This window comes from Acomys russatus, chromosome 10 (genome assembly GCF_903995435.1).
Source record: "Acomys russatus chromosome 10, mAcoRus1.1, whole genome shotgun sequence".
Lineage (NCBI taxonomy): Eukaryota > Metazoa > Chordata > Mammalia > Rodentia > Muridae > Acomys > Acomys russatus.
Genome location: NC_067146.1, coordinates 69040262 through 69059931, shown reverse-complemented (window position 1 = coordinate 69059931; position 19670 = coordinate 69040262). Strand labels below are relative to the sequence as shown.

Here is a 19670-nt window from a genome sequence, read left to right as displayed (position 1 = left end):
GGGAAGTAAAATAAGTTAGAGCATCTTTCTTAAAAAACAAACAAACAAACAAGAACCTTAGCCCCAAACTGAAGATGCAATTCCTTTCTGACGGCTAGCCCTGTGTGAGGAGAGCTAGCCTGCATTTTTAATGTGAGACAGGGTTGGACATCTTGGAATGAAATGAACGTGGAATGTGCTTGTGGCGAGTGCATTTGCTTCTTATTGTGTATACTGCCTTGTCTTGCTGACTATGTGCAAGTTGGCTTTGCCTGTAATAGGTTTACTTAAATAATCTTTGTTCTCAGGGAAAACAGTACTGAGGTGGAGTCTCGCTCAGTGGGACTTCCTGGAGCATCTTAGACATTCTTAGCTGTGGTTCTGGGCTTTCATGTGACAAGTTTGTTATACCTTGCTGAGATTAGAGCTCCATGTTTACAAAGGGCTGGCAATGGCTGCCTCTGAGCTGGGTGGTGAAACATGCCCATGGGTTGATCCCTGCAAACCATGGCGTGTTGATTCTTCTTGCTCTGGCTCACATGTTACCCTTACATGTCAAGTATGTAGCTAGAGTATTTTGTGTAGACTGTTAAGGTTTGTGATGGCATGTTCTTCTTTGCCTTTTGGGAAACTAATTCCTAGCCTATCCTAATGGCCAGGAAAGCCTTTGAACAGATTGGTGATTGGTGGCATCAGCCATTATGGGCCAACTTCCTATTTTAGACCAGGAATTTGTGGGGTCAAACCCTGAACAAAGAAGGAGATTCTAGCACACTTAGCAGCCAGAAGAATGTGGTGCCAGTGGAGGGTTTGAATTGTAAATTAAGCCTGTCATCTCCTTGTCAACTGGGAAAGCCTCTGCTCACTTTGTGTGAATCTTTAATTGTTTTCCGAAAGGTTGAGGGGTACTAGACTTGTGAAGCATTCCTTTTAGCTGAACAGTGGGTCTGACTGTAGGAAAAGAGCAATTAATATGGTGCTATTTAGAAACTACCAAGCAATGTGGACATCTGCCACAGTGTCACTATTTTGCATCAGTACATCCAAAGCTGGTATTTCTTTAAGGGTGTTCTATGGGGCCATGAGCAGCCCAGTAACCCAGGTTTTCTTGCTTGTGATACCTGCGATGAGATGAACAGATAGAAACTAGCTTCCTCCCATTTTTTTGTCCACTAAAAAGCATCTTTAGCCCCCCCAAGAGCCCCCCAGGAAGTCTAGGGAGATTTTTTAAGACTGTACCCAAGACAAGAAGAGTTGTAGCCCACACAACCTCTCACCTCCCTGAAAATTTGATACTGGCCAGAAAGTTGCCTCCAGAGTCGAGAACAGAAGGCTGTTTGGGACAATTTATTATGATGATTCAGGATTCATTAGCCATTCCACAAACATTTATTGAACGCCTACTATGGAAGCTCTAGGCAATGGAGCCCAGGCTGTGGTGATTGCCAAACCAAACTTGGTTTATTAAAAAAAGAAAAAAATCCCAGCCAGTAGGAACAACTGAACGGGAAATGAGAAGATGAGGCTTTTACTTCCGAGGACCAACTGTGGCACAACCTGGAAGGATCATTTCTCCCAGTGTCTGGGTGATGACAGAAGACCCTGCACCCCTTCAGTAGGGGATCTGAGCGTCTAATTATTGCAGTATACACAAGAAAAGAACCATAATAATAGACCACAAAAATCAACCATGCCTCTTGACTGAAACATCAGACCAGATCATACCAGTTGATAAAAGTAATGAGGCCTACATGGCAGAGCAGTTCCATTTAGAAACGCTACTGCAAGCACCTACACGGAGAGGAATGAGCAAGGAAGTGTTGTTTGTAGAGGCTGTTTGTGGGAACTCTAGACCATCAAAATTAAGCAGTTGAGGTTAATGCAGTGTATACACATCCACTCACAGTAGACCTTCCGGATCCTTTAAAACCCACTTTATATTAGCAACGGCTGTGTACCTCAAGATGTTCATTCCAATGTTATGTTGTCAAACAGATTTGCTCCCTGTTTATTGCATATCATTTAATAAATTGCTACAGATTCATCTGTGTCTGGAAAGTAAGCTAAAAGAAGTGCAGTAGAATGTACTGATGATTATACTTTGCTTTTTTCAGAAGAGACTTTGTATGCCTCCTTTGGGTCTCTTGAAGTATAAGTTATTTTACTAATACATATCAGTAGTTATCAAATTACCTTCATCATCTTCCTCTAAACATGACAGCCATACACTATAGGTTCAGGACCACAGAGTAAGTCTGTGGGACTGTGTGCTGACTTGTGTCCAAGCATGAGTGGTAGAGCTCGATTCCAAGACATTTGAAGCCGTAAAGCATGGCTGATAATTAAGGATGCCAATGCAGATGCCAAGCTGAGCTGTAGGATACTGGTATAGGAAAGCCTGAGTTTATGGGGAGAACCAGCATGTTGGTGGGTCAAGGATCGGAACTGAGCACTGATTATAGTGGAAAGACAGCTTCTCCTTAGACTTAGTGCCTGAGTTTGGCCAACTCTTTTTTTTTTTTTTTTTTTTTTTTCATGTTAGCTTGTTAAACTCTTTAGAGACTCAACCGTCACTGTTGCTGGGACATTCACTTAACTATCATTAATTGGTACCTTCTGGTGCCGGCCATAAATATGCATGTATAGGGCTCTCCAATTCGATTGCAAACATGCTGTTCCGTCTTGACATCAGCAAACAAAGCTCTCAAGTGGCACCTGAGAGAGAGCCACAAATAAGGGGATAAAGCGTAATTTTACACATGGACAGATTCGTATTGGACAGAGGATCCAATCATACTTATCCTCAAACTTCTCTTACCTCCGAGGTGCCTCACTCTTCTCCATGATCTCAAAATGTCTTGCAGGCTCCAAACCAAGGAATCGTATGTAGGATCAAAGGGGCTGAAGATAAATATTGCTCCCCCCATTGTCAAGGAGGGGGCCACTGAGGCAGGAGGCCATTGCCAAGCAGAAGCGTTTCCAGGAAAGCATTAAAAAGTTTGTGTTTTGTTTTGTTTTTGTTTGTTTTTTTTTTTTAAAGAAAAACACAGTAGATTTATAGCAGATAAAGAAATTTATTCTATTTCTTAAGCTAGCTTATTACGGTAATTCTGCTTCCCCAGTCAAAATCACTTCTCTTTACTTTTTGTCACTGCAAGGAGGGATGTTCTGTGATCAGCAATGGCAAAATAAAATAAATAAATAATAAATAAAAATGGAGAAGTCATTTTTGTTGCTCATAACTTCAGACTAGAAAAAAACATTTGAAATACACTCAGCTTTTATTTCTTCTCATAAATATAATACTGTAAGGTGGCCATGCTTTAGTGGAGCCTCTTACATATGCTATGAAGAAGTAGGGGAGAAAAATGTAGAGGGTCCAAGCACTAAGACACCCCATTTTGAACGTTTACAGGCCGCATGTCAGGTGTTGAGCTTCTACCTTACATTTCATAAATATGAGTCAATTGGAAAATAAAAATTAAAAACATCAAGTATAAATAGACATCAAAAATATAAATAAGCACAGAAAGGTAATTTACATAATAATGCTCAATATAGGAAAGCATTAAAATTATGCTAATGACTGTATTTTGTGGCCACCTGTGGGAAGAGTTTCTTGAGCTGTGTTTCTCAAGCTTCTTAACACTGCGGCCCATGTTGTGATGACCCCGCCCCCCAACCATACACTCATTTCATTGCTGCTTCATATCTGTAATTCCGCTAGTGTTATGGACTCTAATGTACATATCTGATATGTGGGATATCTGATATGCAGCCCCTATGAAAGGGCCATTTGCTCCCTAAAGGGGTCTCGACGCATAGGTTGAGAAACACTGTTCTATAGACGTGAGTCAGGCACTGCTTAGTTCAACTGCCTGAGAAGGAGGTATCATGGTTAACACTTCCCCTCCATTTTTAGTTTTGTGTTTTAATATCGGACTGGCAATGTTATCTACAGCAAACATCCTCACTGTATGTTTTGGGAAAATGAGAGGACGCATATACTTCCTCAAAGAAGAAGTGTTTGGAGAAGGAGGTGTAAAATGCACAAGCTAGACATGCTTGCTTCCCTCAGCCCAGTGGGAATCCTCCATGTGCCTGGCTGCCACTGTCTTCCTTTTGGAATCACCCACGGGCAGCGTTTTAGAGAAACACTGCTTTCTGTGCTCAGGGTTAAGGCAGTAGGTTCTGAAACTCAGCAACAGGCACGTGTACCATGAAAAGCACATGTCATACATATACACAACTCTAAAATTGATTTTTAAAATGTTTAGAAAACCATCAAAATAATGTAGCTTAAGTTTGCATGGCTCTTCCTGTCATCAAAAAGAAGCAAAGCCAACAGCAATTGATGGGTTAACCAGAGAGCCGTGTAGACCACATTTTATTGGCATTTGAGATCACGGTAAAGATAATTTTGACTGTGTTCAATTTTTGCCCAGTGAACACAGAATTGAAGTTTTCCCTCTGGCTCTCCCAACTAGCCAGTTAAAAAAATTCTCAGTAGGTCAGAGGAAGGGTGGGATGTACTTTGCCTTGGGATCTTGCTGGGCTCTTACCTGGCAATGGCACCCAGCAACTGGCATTCCGTAGGCAGGCTGTAGGCGCCAACATCATTGTAGCCCTTTCTTTCTTTGCTAAGCACTAAAGAGAGGATGCTAGGGACTCAAGTCAGGGGAACCAATAAGCTGGCAAACAGGACCTGTGTTCCTTGCTCATGTGTAACCTATTCAGTTAAGGAATTGCATAAAGGGCTCCAGGTGATTGTCCTCCTTACGCACTGAAAGCAGAAGAAAAGAAAATACTCATGGCTCTCTGTTTTCCTTTAACCCTGCAGCTTTATGAAGAATCCAAGATGAACTTGGAGCAGGAGAGGCCGTTTGTCTGCAGTGCCCCAGGCTGCTCCCAGGTGAGTGTGTGGATCACCTGTGCCCCAGCTTGTAGGAAATGCTCTGCCTTCCCCTGGGAAGGTATCGCCGCCCACCGCGAGCCACCATATCCGTTGGGTTTTCTTTCCTCACTGAAATACTTTCAAAGTCTCCCAAGCCGTTGGCATCGTGATTCTTGTCGTCACTACGGTTAGATCATACTTTATAGTTTGAAATACTTCCTATTCAACCCCGAAACAGGGCACTGTTGACACCCCTATGAGTAACTTCCTCCGGAAGCAAGCCAGACGCATCCGCCCACCATTTCCGCCGTGCTGTCTTTCAGAAAGGGGAAGGTGGCTGTCCTTCGCAGCAGCCAGTTGCATGCATACTGGCCTTCTCTTTTTTGACGAGATGCCTCATAGCTGTGGGTTGACGTTTCTCCTTTTTGAGAAGAACACCCTTAATGACTATTCTTGAAATACAGTTCGTGCGCATAGATGTTTTAAGAGGCGTGGCTATCTTGGCTTGCGGGATTGACTCTCAAGGGTCTCTAATAGTAACGTTCTTCAAATGAACATTAGATAAGATACTGCCTCCAGGGTGTGTAATATAGAGCATGAACGAGGTGTTCAGTTAATGCCCACTCTTGTTACCTCTACTGCTGCTGCGGCTAAGTCTGGTATAAAAATAGAACCCATGCTTATTGCATAAAAATCGCAGTTTTGTATTTTATGTTTAAAACTGGAGGGCGACCTTTTCTGCTCCTGACTCAAGGGTCCACCTTAGACTACCATGTTCCAGGGGTATTGATATGTTGACATGGTTTTTATACCAAGATCTTTATTTTATGGAATGCAGGAAACATTTCAAAGTCTGAGCATAAGCATTTTGCTAATATGGGAAGCACACACTCATTCCCTAATTTTCATGTACCTTCAAGGAAACCAAGGCCCATGCCCAGTCATTGGTGGGGTGGGGTTGGCAGTCCTGGGGAGGGGCACAGTGCCTAGGGGTCAGGTGGAAGTTAGGTGAGCATCTTCCTCATTATAGTTTCCCAGAGTTCAAGGAGTATTCTGGGAGAATCTGAGGAGGGATTTTTGGTGGAATAAAGTCACAGAAACACAAAACACTGTTGCTGGTGTTATCAGCTGGAAAGCAACCAGAGTCTGGAATTTTCTTCAGAAGTCTTGTGCCAATGTTTCTTTCTAACGTGTAAACAAGAAAACTAGTAGAGAAAAATCTTTTGGAGCCAACGGGTTTTGAAAGCCACCCAAAAGTAAGAAGTGTTAGGGGAGGGCAGATAGGTTGATAAGTAACTGGGAAAATCCTGCTAGACACGGGTTTTCCATGTTAATGCAGAGTATCTCCTTACTAAGCTAAAACCTGGTCCTTAACTAAAACAAAACTTGCCCCTCAGCTATTTCAAAGGGAAGCCTCCTTGGCCAGAGGAACCCAGATAACCAGAGGGGTTTTCTTTGCTCTCTGTGACAATAGACATTAAGTTTTATTTACTATAAGCCACCTAGACACTTTCCCGGTACCTACCTGCATGTACCTAGGTATTCAAGCTGCCCCATGAAAACCGCATAGCTCCACACACATTTCTGTTCTCACAGACCTTCTGGTCTGGGCATCAGATCTATAATCATATGATGAAATCATCAATTAACTAGTTCGCTGCAAGTTTTCATAAAGAACACCAGACCACACTGGGGAACTGACTTTACTTGGGGGTAGGGGGTTGGGAGGTGATTCATGGAAGGCTTGTTTATGGAACAGGGCCTTCAGAGATCCAGCCAAAGAGAAGGAGGAGCTAGGTTGGGATTCCCAGCTGTGCCCAGGGCTGGCATGCCAGCAGAGAAGAACATCTAGCCATATGTGGGGTTGACATAGGTCAGATAAGAGAGAGATCTATGCGTAAGCATTGAACTGTATGGCACGAACTGTCCCAAGGTTAGCATCATTAACATCTAAGGCCAGGTAGCTCTTTGATGTGGCACCATCTTGTGTACTGTGCAGTGTTTGGCAGCATCCCTGTCTCAACCCATCAGACCCTAATAGCGCTCCACAGCCATGACAACCAAAGCATCCAGAGGTTTCCAGATATCCTCTGGGGTCAATTTGCTCCTGGTTGACAATGCCTATGGCTTCATTCCTGCTTTTTGTACCCTTTCTGTTCTGGATCCCCAACTTCTAACCCATACTCTCCCACTCCATCCCATGCATTTGCTCTAAGCCGTATTTCTCCCACTGGAGTCAGGCAGGGCATGTAAATACATCACGGCCACAGACATGTAGTCACTGGTGCCTTTTGCTGTTGGGGCTGGGCTAGTTGGAGGATGGAGCGAAGGCTGTTGGATTTGGCAGTTAGGTGCTTGCAGGAGACATGGGAGAAATAAGAGGGTGGAGGCCCGATCGAAAGGGATTACTGAGTGAGTGGGCGGCAGCAAGGGAGCTGGAAAGGTGGCATAGAGGGGCCTTTCAAAGGAGCAGGAGGCGGTGCAGGGAAACAGAGTGAGCTAATGGCAGCCTGCGAGGGAGGCAGCTTCTTTAAAGCTAAAGGATGGCCAGGGTGAATTTAGTCAAGATGATAGCCCAATGAGAAGCCAGGACTGAGAAGGAGAGCTTGAAGGGACAGTGCCAAGAAGATAGGGTGTGTCCAGCGTTCTGAGGGGCAAGGGGCACCCTCAGTTTATCTAAACCTAGAGGAGATATAGAGGGAGACTCTGCCAAGTCATGTGCTAAGTCTGAGGGGAATGGGTGCGGTTGACTTTTAGGTTTAAGTAATTTTTTGTGTGTAGAACTGGGGATTTGAACCCAGGACCTCACATAGCCTGGGCAACTACTTTGTCACTGATTCATTCCCTCAGTTCTTGAATGGGCCTCATTTTAAATGATCTTGCATATTTTGTTAAAGGAGCAAGCCAAGGTGTTTCTTTAATGAGGCTAAGTGGACCGTGGAAAAGGCTGGGTAAATCCGAGAAGTTAGGATTTATGTCGTGTCTTGATTTTGAGGGGGTAATCCCAAGGCCCCACCCCCCAGTTTTGGATGTGATGACTTATCTATAAGTCAGCATTTCCTTTATGTGGACGTGTTTCTGTTTTCTTGACAAACTGTTGAACGAACATGAAGACGTCAGCCAGTAGTCCTGAGTGTCATTACTGATGGAATATTAGTAACTCATAGTCACATCAACTGCTGTGTTCTCAGCATTTGCCCTAGTGTCACCCCATAATCTGAGAACATGCTGAGAAAATATTAGGGTGCCTCACAGATGAATAAACAGAATCGTTAGTGCCTGTGCTGTCTTGGAGGAGGTGATGGAAGGACTCCTCTCCTCCACCTTCTCTTCTTGGAGAGAAACTTTGCTCTGTTGGGCATGACCTCTGAGACCTGGGAGATCTGTAAGACCTAATCTTTAAACATGATCTTTGTCTCAGAAGTAACGAGGACCACACTTGCTATGCTTCCTAGACTCAGAGGCCAGCATTCCCCCTCTCTTTATTCTCTGTGTTGACTGTTATTTTCAACTCTCATGTCCTTTTTATACTATGCATCTCATTTATTTACAACTTGTGGTTACTTGCCTCATTCAGAAGACAACTTTAGTTAATATGCAGCGTTATGGCCATGTACTTATAATCCTGGCACTCAGGAGAGTAAGTGAGAGGTTTCTGAGTTCCTGGCCAGCCTGGGCTAGATAGTGAGCCTTTGTCTTAGAAATAAAACAACTGGTTAAGTATTTCATCCTGGTTATTGTGTGATGCTTCACCAGCATTTACTAGTTTACAGAGTCAAAATGGTTTATTATGGGCTGGAGAGCTCGCTCGGTGGTCGAGCAGGTGTTGATGTCACAGAGGACCCAAGTTGGGGTTGTAGCACCCACTTCAGCTGGCATACAACCACCTGTAATAATAAGGGGTTTTGACGTCCTATTCTGGTATCTGTGGGTACCTATACTCATATGTACAATAGCTCTGCCACATAAACACCCCCCCCACACACGTTAAAAAGAAATGTTTAGAAAACATTATAAAAACCAGCTTATTAAATCTGGGGAGATGTCTTAGTAGTTAAGGGCATTGGCTGCCATTTCAGAGGCCTGGATCAGTTCCTAGCACCCATATGGCAGCTCACAACCATCTGTAACTCCAGTTCTACGGAACCAGATGCCCTCTCCTGGCCTCTATGGATTCTAGGCACACCTATGTCACACAGGCATACATACAGGCAAGATACTTATCCACATAGAATAAAATGAGTTTAAAGATTTTAATACTTATAATATTTAATTTAATAATTAACATTAAAACTTTTCAATTTTTAAAAATATGAAATGAAAGGTATTACCATATTGTTTATATTATATTAGCTTCTCTCTAACTCATGTGTACTACTGTTAAATATTTTCTATTAAGAAAATCAAGAGAATTGATAATACAGAAACAGAAAGCTCTTAAGTTATGTGAAGCAAACCTCTGTGTAATCAAAAGTTGGCGTAAGTACCACTCTTTGCAAACTCTTTAGCATACGATACAAGCATCAAGTACATGAACAATGCTCATCCTGGGAACCACTTTCATAGGATTCAGCCTAGTGGATTCCCCTGTGTGACCACAAATCCATTCTCTTTGTTGAAGAGGCTTCAACCATGGTGGTCAACGGTGATAGAGATTCGTATTGGCCATCCTGAGTTCTAAAAGTTTCTTTTCAAGTTATCAAAGACTTGGAAATCTTCACCAGATATGTTGTTTTTCTATATTCATGTTTGTCTTTAATACATCAGATACTACATTCAGTTAAGTCTGTACAAATGTACCAGTCTGAGCCGGGTCTGGCTAGAGTTTGCTCAATATCAAATCACAGCCAAACCACAAAGCTTGTTTCTGTTACCGATGGCTACATTTCTAGAATTTTAGGAAACTTTTTTTTCCTCCTTTAGAATTCAGCATAACCCTTGAGAGACTTAAGGTGACTGAGGGGCCACTATATCCTGTGTGAGTCACCTTGCTAGCCCGTGAATCTGGCAGAGGAAGTGACAGAGGGTTTTACACTAGAGACTAGACACTTGCCTCTGGATGAAGGTCATTTTCATTCATGATGCAATGGACAGAGTCACTCACATGGCTCTACTCAACATAAGAAAGCCAGAGATGGCCAAAAATAATTGGAAGCAACATTTTTGACAAGCCTAATATCATTCCCTGAAAAATTCAAATAAATACAGGGTGACTACAGTATGCAGAGTATAGAACACCCCACATAATTTGTCATGTTACTGTAAAATCATATGTACAATTTGAAAAAAACATCCAGATAATGTGGGGACTAGGCCTCCATAAACAGAAACATACGACAAAGACGTCATGGTCGACGTTAACAGATATGTTTTAAAAATTAAGCATGGCATGCAGCTCTTTCCCAAAGTCTGACACAAATCAAAATTCTTTCTATGTCATGCGTTTCTCTTATTTTTGGTTAATCTGTAGATAATGTCTAGCATACTTATCGTGCCTTAGACTTAATTTTACACTGTTATGTAAAACAGTAACTATTACAGAAAAGTTCCACATGGCTTTGCATATTCCCAGTGCTGCCCAGATCTTCCATCCATGTTCTCGTACTCTCTGCCATCATTAGGCCCATTTCAGGACTGCGAAGAAGTATTCCTTTCAACACTGCTGTCTTTGCTTACGAGGCTTCTTAACAGGGCCGGCACTAGGGCGCAGTGTGTCTTTGGTGTGTGTACTGTTTCAGTACCTTCAACAGGGCTTTTTGTATTTTCTGTTTTGTTATTTGGCAAAGGATAGGATAAAGTCTTTGAACTTGAAAAGTCTCCACCTCCCCCAGCCCCCACCCGCAGATGAAAACCTTTAGTTCTCAAGAAACACACAGATTCTGTGGTTCCCTGGTCAGCCAGTGCAGCTTATGCAAGAAGTAGAAGACTTTGGGGAAAGTTCTAACAGAATGACTGGAAGCCACAATCACTTATCAGTATTCCTCTGCCACATAGGCAAGCCTCTTGGTGACAAATGGACATGGCAGTGCACATATTTGTGTATCGTCGGGAGGGTCCCTTTCTCTCCAGCACATGAGTGTAAATTAGCATGGAACTACATTTACTTGTGTGATCTTTTTTTTTTTTTTTTTTTTTTTCAGATTTGCTTTTGGTTTGCCTCTCTTGTTTTTGATGCTTAATATCTTTCTCTCTTTGATGTCGAGTAAGTGTTGCAAACTGAATGTATCCTGTTCCTCTCTCTATTTTCCCGACAGCGTTTCCCAACAGAGGACCACCTGATGATTCATAGGCACAAGCATGAGATGACTTTGAAGTTTCCTTCAATAAAAACAGACAGTATGCTATCAGGTAAGAGGCAAGGAAGCTTTGGCGCATCAAAACTCCCAATCTTTCTGCCCCTGCCTCCTTAGTGCCGAGATCACAGGCGTGGCTCGCCATACCTGATGCACCTTCTCATTTTCACATGTTGCACTGAGACGTGGCTCCATGTTACTTTCCAATGTACACCTTAGCCACACAGGATGCACCATGAGCTGAGCCTCTGCAGAGCACTGTACTGCAGATACATGGATTAATCTATTTCCTGCCTTTATGGATACCAGTGTAGGCTTCCATGTGAAGGCTGGCTAAAATCAAGGCTTATCTGTGATATGGTAACTAATTAAAATTAATATTTAAATCAATTTAGTGTTGTAGGGAGCCAGTGCCATGCAGCCTTAGTGGAAGGAGCACAGGGGATGCTCAGGGAAGGTTTCCTTAAGAAATAAGACTTGCCTCTTCAGTGGGAGATTAAATGTGATTATGTGTGGACATGCTAGGTGAGAAGGGCAAACTGCATAATGATTAGTCCATCAACTAATTTCCACTTCATTTCATCCCATTGTAAAGAGAAGTTAGAAAAATAAAGGTATAGGAATGAGGAACTTGAAAGCTAGTCTGGCCTTTGCCTGGACTGTGTGACCTTGAACAAATAATTGAACTTTCTAGGTCTCAGTTTCTTTCTCCACCAAATGGGAATGGTTGTGTCTCCACAGAGTATTTCATGAACTGAATGTGAAGAGCCAATGGAAGGAGGTCAGAGCGAGTGTTTCATAGACCTGGGCAGGATGACCAGGTCATTTCCTTCTCACAGGAACTATTTGACCTGCACCCCTGTCTCCCTGACATTAAGAAAGAGATGACACCCATATGCTCACATTTTAATAGACACCAGAAGAGAAATCCATTGATCATATGAGTTAGTACTTTTGTGGCATTTAAAATTTATAGATTTTTTTTGCCATTATTACTAAATGTTATACAAATTCTCAGTTTATTACCATGAAGGGTGCAAGAAATTAGAGTGGCCATCCTTGAATCACCAAACAGGGCCATGCTGAGGGCTGTTGCTTCTCAGTGTTCCCGGTGAGACAGACTGGGCTACTGCTGTCAGCTCCAGGCTGTGCCATGTTAGACACATGAGCAGATGTGTTTGAGCCATCACAGCTTCACAAGCCACGAGAGAGGCCTGCTGCTGGTGCAGATGCTCTAAGCTCAGGAGACCAGCACAAAGGGGATCTTTTCCCTTTTATCTGTCACTGCCTGCCTCCGCTGTCCACTCTTTGCCCTTGTTAATTTCTTTTCTTTTTAATAAGTAAACTATTCAGAGACTGATTCAGCTTTTTTTTTTTTTTTTTTTTTTTTTGAGTTTAAAGCAGTGCAGAAATGCCCATGTGAAAGAGACAGAGATGCCTAGAAGGTTATGTTGGATGCCCTGTCTGTGTCACTTACTGGTCTGGGAAGTACACATGGTCCAGGTGTATGTTTCAGAAGTGAGCATAAATGTGCAAGAAGTCAATATTTCAACCCAATTCCCAATATTTAAACCTATTGGCTATTTCTTTATTTTCACGAACTGGATCCCTAGGTTGCCTGGTAGCGCAGGAGGGAGCATTCAAGAAAAGCTAGTACATAGGATATGTGACCCTAAGGATCAGCAGCATAGGTTATACCTTTCCAGCAAGCTAGCCTGGCTCTACAGGGAATCTCATCCGAACATCTGTAAAACAGCAGCTAACAACCTGTGACCACATGAATGACAGGCAGAGGCCCTTTTACCCACACTGCCTAAAACAGAACTCTGATCCATCTGCAGCCTCTCTATAGCTTCTCCTGCACCTCTGTTAGTTTGTGGCTCTTACTGCCAAGCATGAATACGGCACGGCAAAAAAAAAAAAAATTTTTTTTTTGAGAGCATAAAAACCTAATTTTTATCATGTAAAATGTGTTATGAAGTGGACATGGAAAGATTTCCTACTCCAGGGAAGTGCTCAGTTTCAAAACCCGTTTCTCACTTTGTGTGCTCGTGGCTCCCTGGAACTGTCTGGAGTAGGGAGCTGTCCAATCCAGATCCATGCTTCGGTATGTAGAGGGTTAATGTTGGTTAGGTGTTACATTCAGGGCTGCCCACATTGATGTGAAATAGCCTTTGTGTTAGATATTTGAACTTCATTGTTTTGTTGCAGGGAGTGAGTAAGTTACACATTTATATATAAAAAAAAACCCTGAGGTTTTATAATTATGGTCTTAGCATATTTACGATTACAATTTTGACTGAAGATTTTGTACATCTATATCTGGATTTGTTTCAATTCATCAAAACTCATCCTTGTCACTAAACTTTGCTCATTAAAATACTATTTGCTATACGTCTATTTTGTGTCCCATCATGCCCATAATTAATCAAGTAGTAAATGAACACCAAGCAAAACTCTAAATTTTTCTTGATCTGCGTTTCAATCAATAGTTAATTGTGCAAAGTTGCCTTTCAGATGAGTAGAACTTGGCAATACTATATAAAGATACAATGTGTTAGGTGTGCATTTGTGTGGGTCCTGTTAGGATGTCTTATTAGTCTCTATTTGGTGGCATCACTACATCCCTCACTGTTTGCAAATTTCACAATTAAAGAAGATGGTGTAATGTCATGGATACACAGTTCAGAATAGTTTCTAAAGATGACTATATTGCTCAGAGCCAGAATGCTTGCCTAGCATCCATAGAGCTCTAGCTTGGTTTGGTCTCTATCCAAAAATGTTGTTCTCCTTAGGGGACAGTCAGATCCGAAATACTTTGTTTTTCTGTAAGATGTGTTTTGTATAGGTTGAGTAGAGTATACTATTCAAAATGACTGTCGCTGTTCCTTGCCATGCTGCAGAGAGTGATGCAGGTGACAGGTATTGAAATGTATCTAGTCTTCTAGATAGAGCGTGAACTAAGTGGACCCACAGGGACATGAGTGGAGTGGTGGTGCTGGATTGGGGGCAAAAGGACCTATATAGCCTTTCCTCATCCTTGTCTGCTCTATATGGAACATTTCCAGAATCCACCATTGATGGTGCTCACGAGTCTTAGATTTCAGTCATCCTTGTTCAAATGAAATGTAACTTCACGATGAAGGAAATTGTAATATAGAAGTTTTTCTAAAGATTTACTCTATGTGTACAAGTGCTTTGCTTGCATGGATGTATACGCCTACAGCCTATGGCGGTCAGAAGAGGGCGTAGGATCCCACAGAGCTGGAATCATAGAGGGTGGTGAGTTGCCATGTGGGTGTCTGGAACTGAACCCTTGTCTCCAGCAATAGCAGCAAGTGCTCTTGACTGCTGAGCCCCCACTGGAACCCCAAGATACAGAAGGTGTTCAGTGCTTCTTGGGAGATGCTACAGAACACAACTTCCTTTCACATACAAATCACAAAAGTATTTGCTATTCTGTACACAGACCCATCCAACTTGAAAATCTAGGTCAGAATTCAGCAGAGATGAAAAGGATGGCATGTGGGGCTATTTTAATTGGACTGTCATTGGGCACTCAGGAATTTGCATCTTACCTGTGAAAAAGATCCAGCACACTATTATTTTTACAGGGTGGGAATCAAAGCACCAAGGTAGGACATTATTTATAGCCAGAGAGGGGGGCGGGAGGGAGAGAGAGAGAGAAGAAAGAGAGAGAGAGAGAGAGAGAGAGAGAGAGAGAGAGAGAGAGAGAGAGAGAGAGAGAGAGAGAGAGAGAGAGAGAGAGAGAGAGAGAGAGAGAGATTGATTTCAAATTGAGGGAACAACAAAGAAGATCATTTGGAGTGCATGTCTCCACTTCATATCTTCCTGTCATAAATCTTGGGGCCGGTAAGTTCAGTGCTTCCTGTGGAGATGGTGGGGCAGGACCGCCATCCGAGGCAGTCCTTCAGAAGCATCCATGTGTGTAAGATGGTAGATTTTGCTGTGTGAAGCTGGGGAATGTGATGGATTTTTACCACATGGTTAAACCTACAGCTTGAGTGGGAAGCCTAAGGGAGACACACATGGGAACAGGCTTTCCAACGCCTAGCAGCCCTATGAGTAAACACTATTACACGGTTAATAAGTTACGACAGACAGAGCCCAGGCATGAGAGGAGGGACTACAACTGGCCTGCTACGGCCACCTCCTCGTTCCTTCAACATCTATTGAGTGCCTGTTGAGATCTTACAGTGCCCTGGCCAGACATACAGCACATGGGACTTACTATACTCAAGTGAGCTATGGAGGAAACTCAATGATAATCAACCACTAAACAACCTAAATAAAGAAGGAAGAGAAGATCGTGCTTCACAATTGCTGTGAAGTTTGGCAACGTGACAACAGGTCACCTGATTGTGGTTGACCAGAAAAAGCCTCATAGTCTCTGTGCCCAGATCTGATGACTAGCAGAATGGGCTCAGAAGTCTTTCTCCTGCCTTCAGATGTGGTGGCACAGCCAGCTGTACTTGGAGTGGAGACACAGAAGAGAGGCAAAAACTGGCTTTCTCCTCTCCTCTTTCTTCCCAAATTCTCTGCTGTAAATGATGATATGGTTATTGGAGACTCACCTGTATCTCTAGAGAGAGTCTATAATCAGCCTATTACTTACATTCACGCTGGAAACCCAACTTTCAACATGAAGGAAGAAAGATCTGATTTAATGAAATGGAACATTTGTCTGCAAAGAGTGGATCATGATTATCCAAAGCACTCCAAACCACTGTCCATGACTGTTTGAAGAAAACTCTACTTAATAACTCATGGGCATTTAAAGGAATTTGTCAATGGGGAGATGTCGTATCACCTTTGAAATAAGCTAAGAGTTTTTTAAAAAGTAATGAAAGAAATAAATGTGTAAACCAATCTCTCTCTCTCTCTCTCTCTCTCTCTCTCTCTCTCTCTCTCTCTCTCTCTCTCTCTCTCTCACACACACACACACACACACACACACGCATGCACATGCACACACAGATGTGAGCTTGACCTGTGCCAGAAGACAGCACAATAGTAGTGATATGCAGCATATTGCCTCACCCATGCTTGCCAGTGTGCTTTGTGCATTGTAAACATTGTCTTTGTTAATCCCCCTGCCCTTTCTTCTATATGACAAAATGGCCAAAAGGAATTTCTTCCAAATTCTTTGCCATTTTCTTGCTGGACATCTAGACTTATATGGTAAGTTCTGGTTGTCCTTTAAGCTAATTTTGTTCATCTAAGGATGGTCTTTTCCTCTTTGGGCACCTTAGCTCCAAGCCTTCAAGTGGCAGAAATAGTGAAAGTATAGGAGCAAATTCTAACATACAAATGACTCAAGGACCACAGAGGTGGTCACACTGTTTCATTCACTGTTGTCAGGAGGAGACTGATGGCTTTGGGCATTTATAGGGGTTGTCAGTTTCTCATCCAGGTTTTTAACTGACCCAGAAATACAGACTTTTGAATCATTCACAGGAATGAATTGAGGCCTTGTTCTGCAGATTTTTTTTTATATGAAACTCAGTCGTACTCTGTTTCACCTGGAAGCTGGCCCCTTTGAACAAAGCATATAGGAGAACTCATACAACTAAAGACAAGTGAAAATATGAGGCTTTAGCTTCCTCCATTCAGGACACATTATGGAAATAAAATCACCTCTTAGCTCTTGTTCCCTCAGCTGGCAGAGCTGTGATGTAATGATGTAAATAACCCTTGTGGCAGCTCAATGCCGCAAAGAAAGAGATTTTGTGGTCCAATTGCATTGCTTTTGAACATTCCATGGCTGGTGGTGAATCTGTCTGGAAGATGTACTTGCTCAGGTTAAGTCAACTTTGAATCCATATAGAACTAATGAGCACAGGCTATAGGAACAGCCCTCCTCAGCAAATTTTCCCATTGACTCACAAGCACTGGCAAGGCCATCTGGTCTACCAGTTTCTTGTGTTGTCAATAAATAAATCAAGAGCAGGATGATGTCCCATCTTTGCATAGGATCACCTCCTCCAGAATGATTTCTATGTATGTCACTATTGTCTAAAACGAGGTTCACCTTGGCTTGCCTCCTGTTGGCACTGTCCCTGAGGAAGGTAATGGAAGACGGCAAGTGCCAGTGTTGCTAATAGGTCTTCCTGCTCCTGTGTAGTCCCACTCGGAGGAACAGGGATTGCCAAGAAGAAGCCATACAGAACTCCATACAATTCTGCCAGATGCTTCTGGCCATTGCTCCTATAAAGAACATGAATCTGAAAGTTTTTTTCATGTAAACTCTCCTAAGTAGATGTTTATTAAAAGGCAGACAGGAGCTAAATTCAAATAGCTTTTAATAAGCTGGGTGCAGTGGTGCATGCCTGTAATCCCAGCACTCAGGAGGCAGAGGCAGGTAGATCTCTGTGAGTTAAAGGCAAGCCTGGTCTATAAAGTGAGTCCAGGACAGCAAGGGCTACAAATAGAAACCCTGTCTTGAAAAAACAAAAATAATAAATTTAATAAAAACATTGATGAAAATTCAAGAGAGAAATATAATTATAAAACTATTAAAATACATAAAATCGAATTACCTTTCAAATTTAGTTCTAACTAAATAGAAATAATAATTCTAGTGGGTTTCTTTGCTACTGATTTGAGCCATCTTCTTTTAAAATTTTTGTTTGTCTGTCTATAGGTATTTAGTTTGCATGAGTGTCTATGCAACATATACAGGCCTGGTGTGTAGAGGCCAGCAGAGGGCCTCTGATGACTAGAACTAGAGTCATGGATGATTGTGAACCACCATGTGGGTCCTGGGAACTGAACCTCTGGAAGAAGTTCCAGAATTGAATCTCTTCCTCTGGAAGAGCAACCAGTGCTTGTAACCTCTGGGCTATCTCTTGAGCTACTTTCTTGAGGAATTCTACCAAGCTGCATTGTTTTGTGGAGCTAATGATATATTATTTTAAAAATATCCCTGTCTATATGGTCATGAATTCAAGCTAGCTAGTGAGATCTTAAACATTTATGTGTATATGCATCACATGTGGACACTGAGATCTTCTTATATTGGTGATCACTAACAGTTTTGTATCAAATGACACAAAATTCCTTGGCATCGCCTAGTCCTTTAGCTAGGTCATAGGTGATAACTTGGGGTAGGGTGAGTTCCTGAGTCAGGGAGGAAGTCTCTCTCGTGGCAAACATTCTTCTTTCACATATCTGACCTTTCTTGTCCTCTACAGCTCATTTTCTAAGTGATGATTTATCTTGTTGGTAAATGGTTGAGGAAATGTGGGACTTAAACACCAAATGGAGCTAAAGGAGATCGAAATTTTTATTAGGCTTGTGGATTTAGCTCCGTGTGTGTGCTGTCTAGGTCCATCTTGAGTGACCATACTGTGGTTGATGCATTTCATGACTGTAAACTGACAGGAATGAGGGGATGGGGTCAGAGAGACAGAGACAGATAGAGACAGAGAGAAACAGAGATACAGAGAGACACACAGAACAATAAATTGTGCAGTGTGTTTGTGTGCATGTGGGGGACAAAGGATACACTCAGGTGTCCTTCCTCAAGGACTGGAAAAAAGTGGGTATCTCTTTCTTTTTCTTTTCTTTCTTCCTTCCTTCCCTCCTTTCTTTTTTTCTCTTTTTGTGAGGAATAGTATCTCATTTGCCTGGAACTTACCATTTAAGCTAGTCCAGCAGGCCAGCAAGCCTCAAGCGTCTTCTTGTTTTCGCCGTCCCAGTGCTGGCATTACAAGCACATAGCACCATGCAATGGCTTTTTATGGGGCACTTCAGATTGAATCTAGGTCCTCCTGCTTACAAGGGAAGTGCTCTTTTGACAGATCTCTCCATCTCCTTATGGGAACTTGAGAACTGCTTTTATAAACAGTGTTTCATGTGTACTTATCACCTGTCTTGCTGATAATGTGTACAGAATTTCCCCTGTGTAACTGGTGGGTAATTTCTAGATCATAAGGTGAAGTCTTTAAGGTTCTTCCTTGTAAGGTAAACAAAATGGTCTTAGCACTGCAAAGCTCCCTTGGCTTAGCTGTTCCAGGCATGGATGGATGTTCAGTGAGGAGATGGCCCCTTTTCAAGAAACATTCAGAAAGGGATCTAGATACTGGAACACGATAAACTGCAAGGAAAGGAAAATGAAATCCCCTTTGGTGCTAACATTTACAACTTAGCTGACCACATTTCATTGATATATGCAAATTATACATATCCGTAGTGTACTGTGTGATATTTCATCGCATGTACCTGATGTGTACTGATCTAGGGCAGTTGATCTACCCATTCCATTGAACATTTATGATGTCTCCATGTAGAGAATAGTCCTAAGCCCTTACTTGCTTTCATGTAGTTTTCAGTTATTGTCAGGGATGGTTATCTGACTGTGCTGTAGATTAGATACTGTTACTCCTGCCCAGCCACACCTCTGTATCCAGTAACCGCCCCTTTCCCCTTCTCTGCCCCTCCCTCCTCAGCCTCTGGTAGCCAGTATTCTATTCTCTATTTGT

At 42.4% G+C, this 19670-nt stretch overlaps 1 protein-coding gene across 2 annotated transcripts in view; it reads left to right on the top strand.

Moving 5' to 3' along the window:
* Creb5 (cAMP responsive element binding protein 5) overlaps positions 1-19670 on the top strand; it is a 393776-nt gene that overhangs the window by 73203 nt on the left and 300903 nt on the right. For both annotated transcript variants that reach the window (XM_051152346.1, XM_051152345.1), the window contains exons 2-3: positions 4820-4891; positions 11128-11221. In XM_051152346.1, the coding sequence (XP_051008303.1) occupies positions 4838-4891; positions 11128-11221 (148 nt within the window). In that variant the 5' untranslated portion in view covers positions 4820-4837. The remainder of the gene's footprint in view (positions 1-4819; positions 4892-11127; positions 11222-19670) is intronic.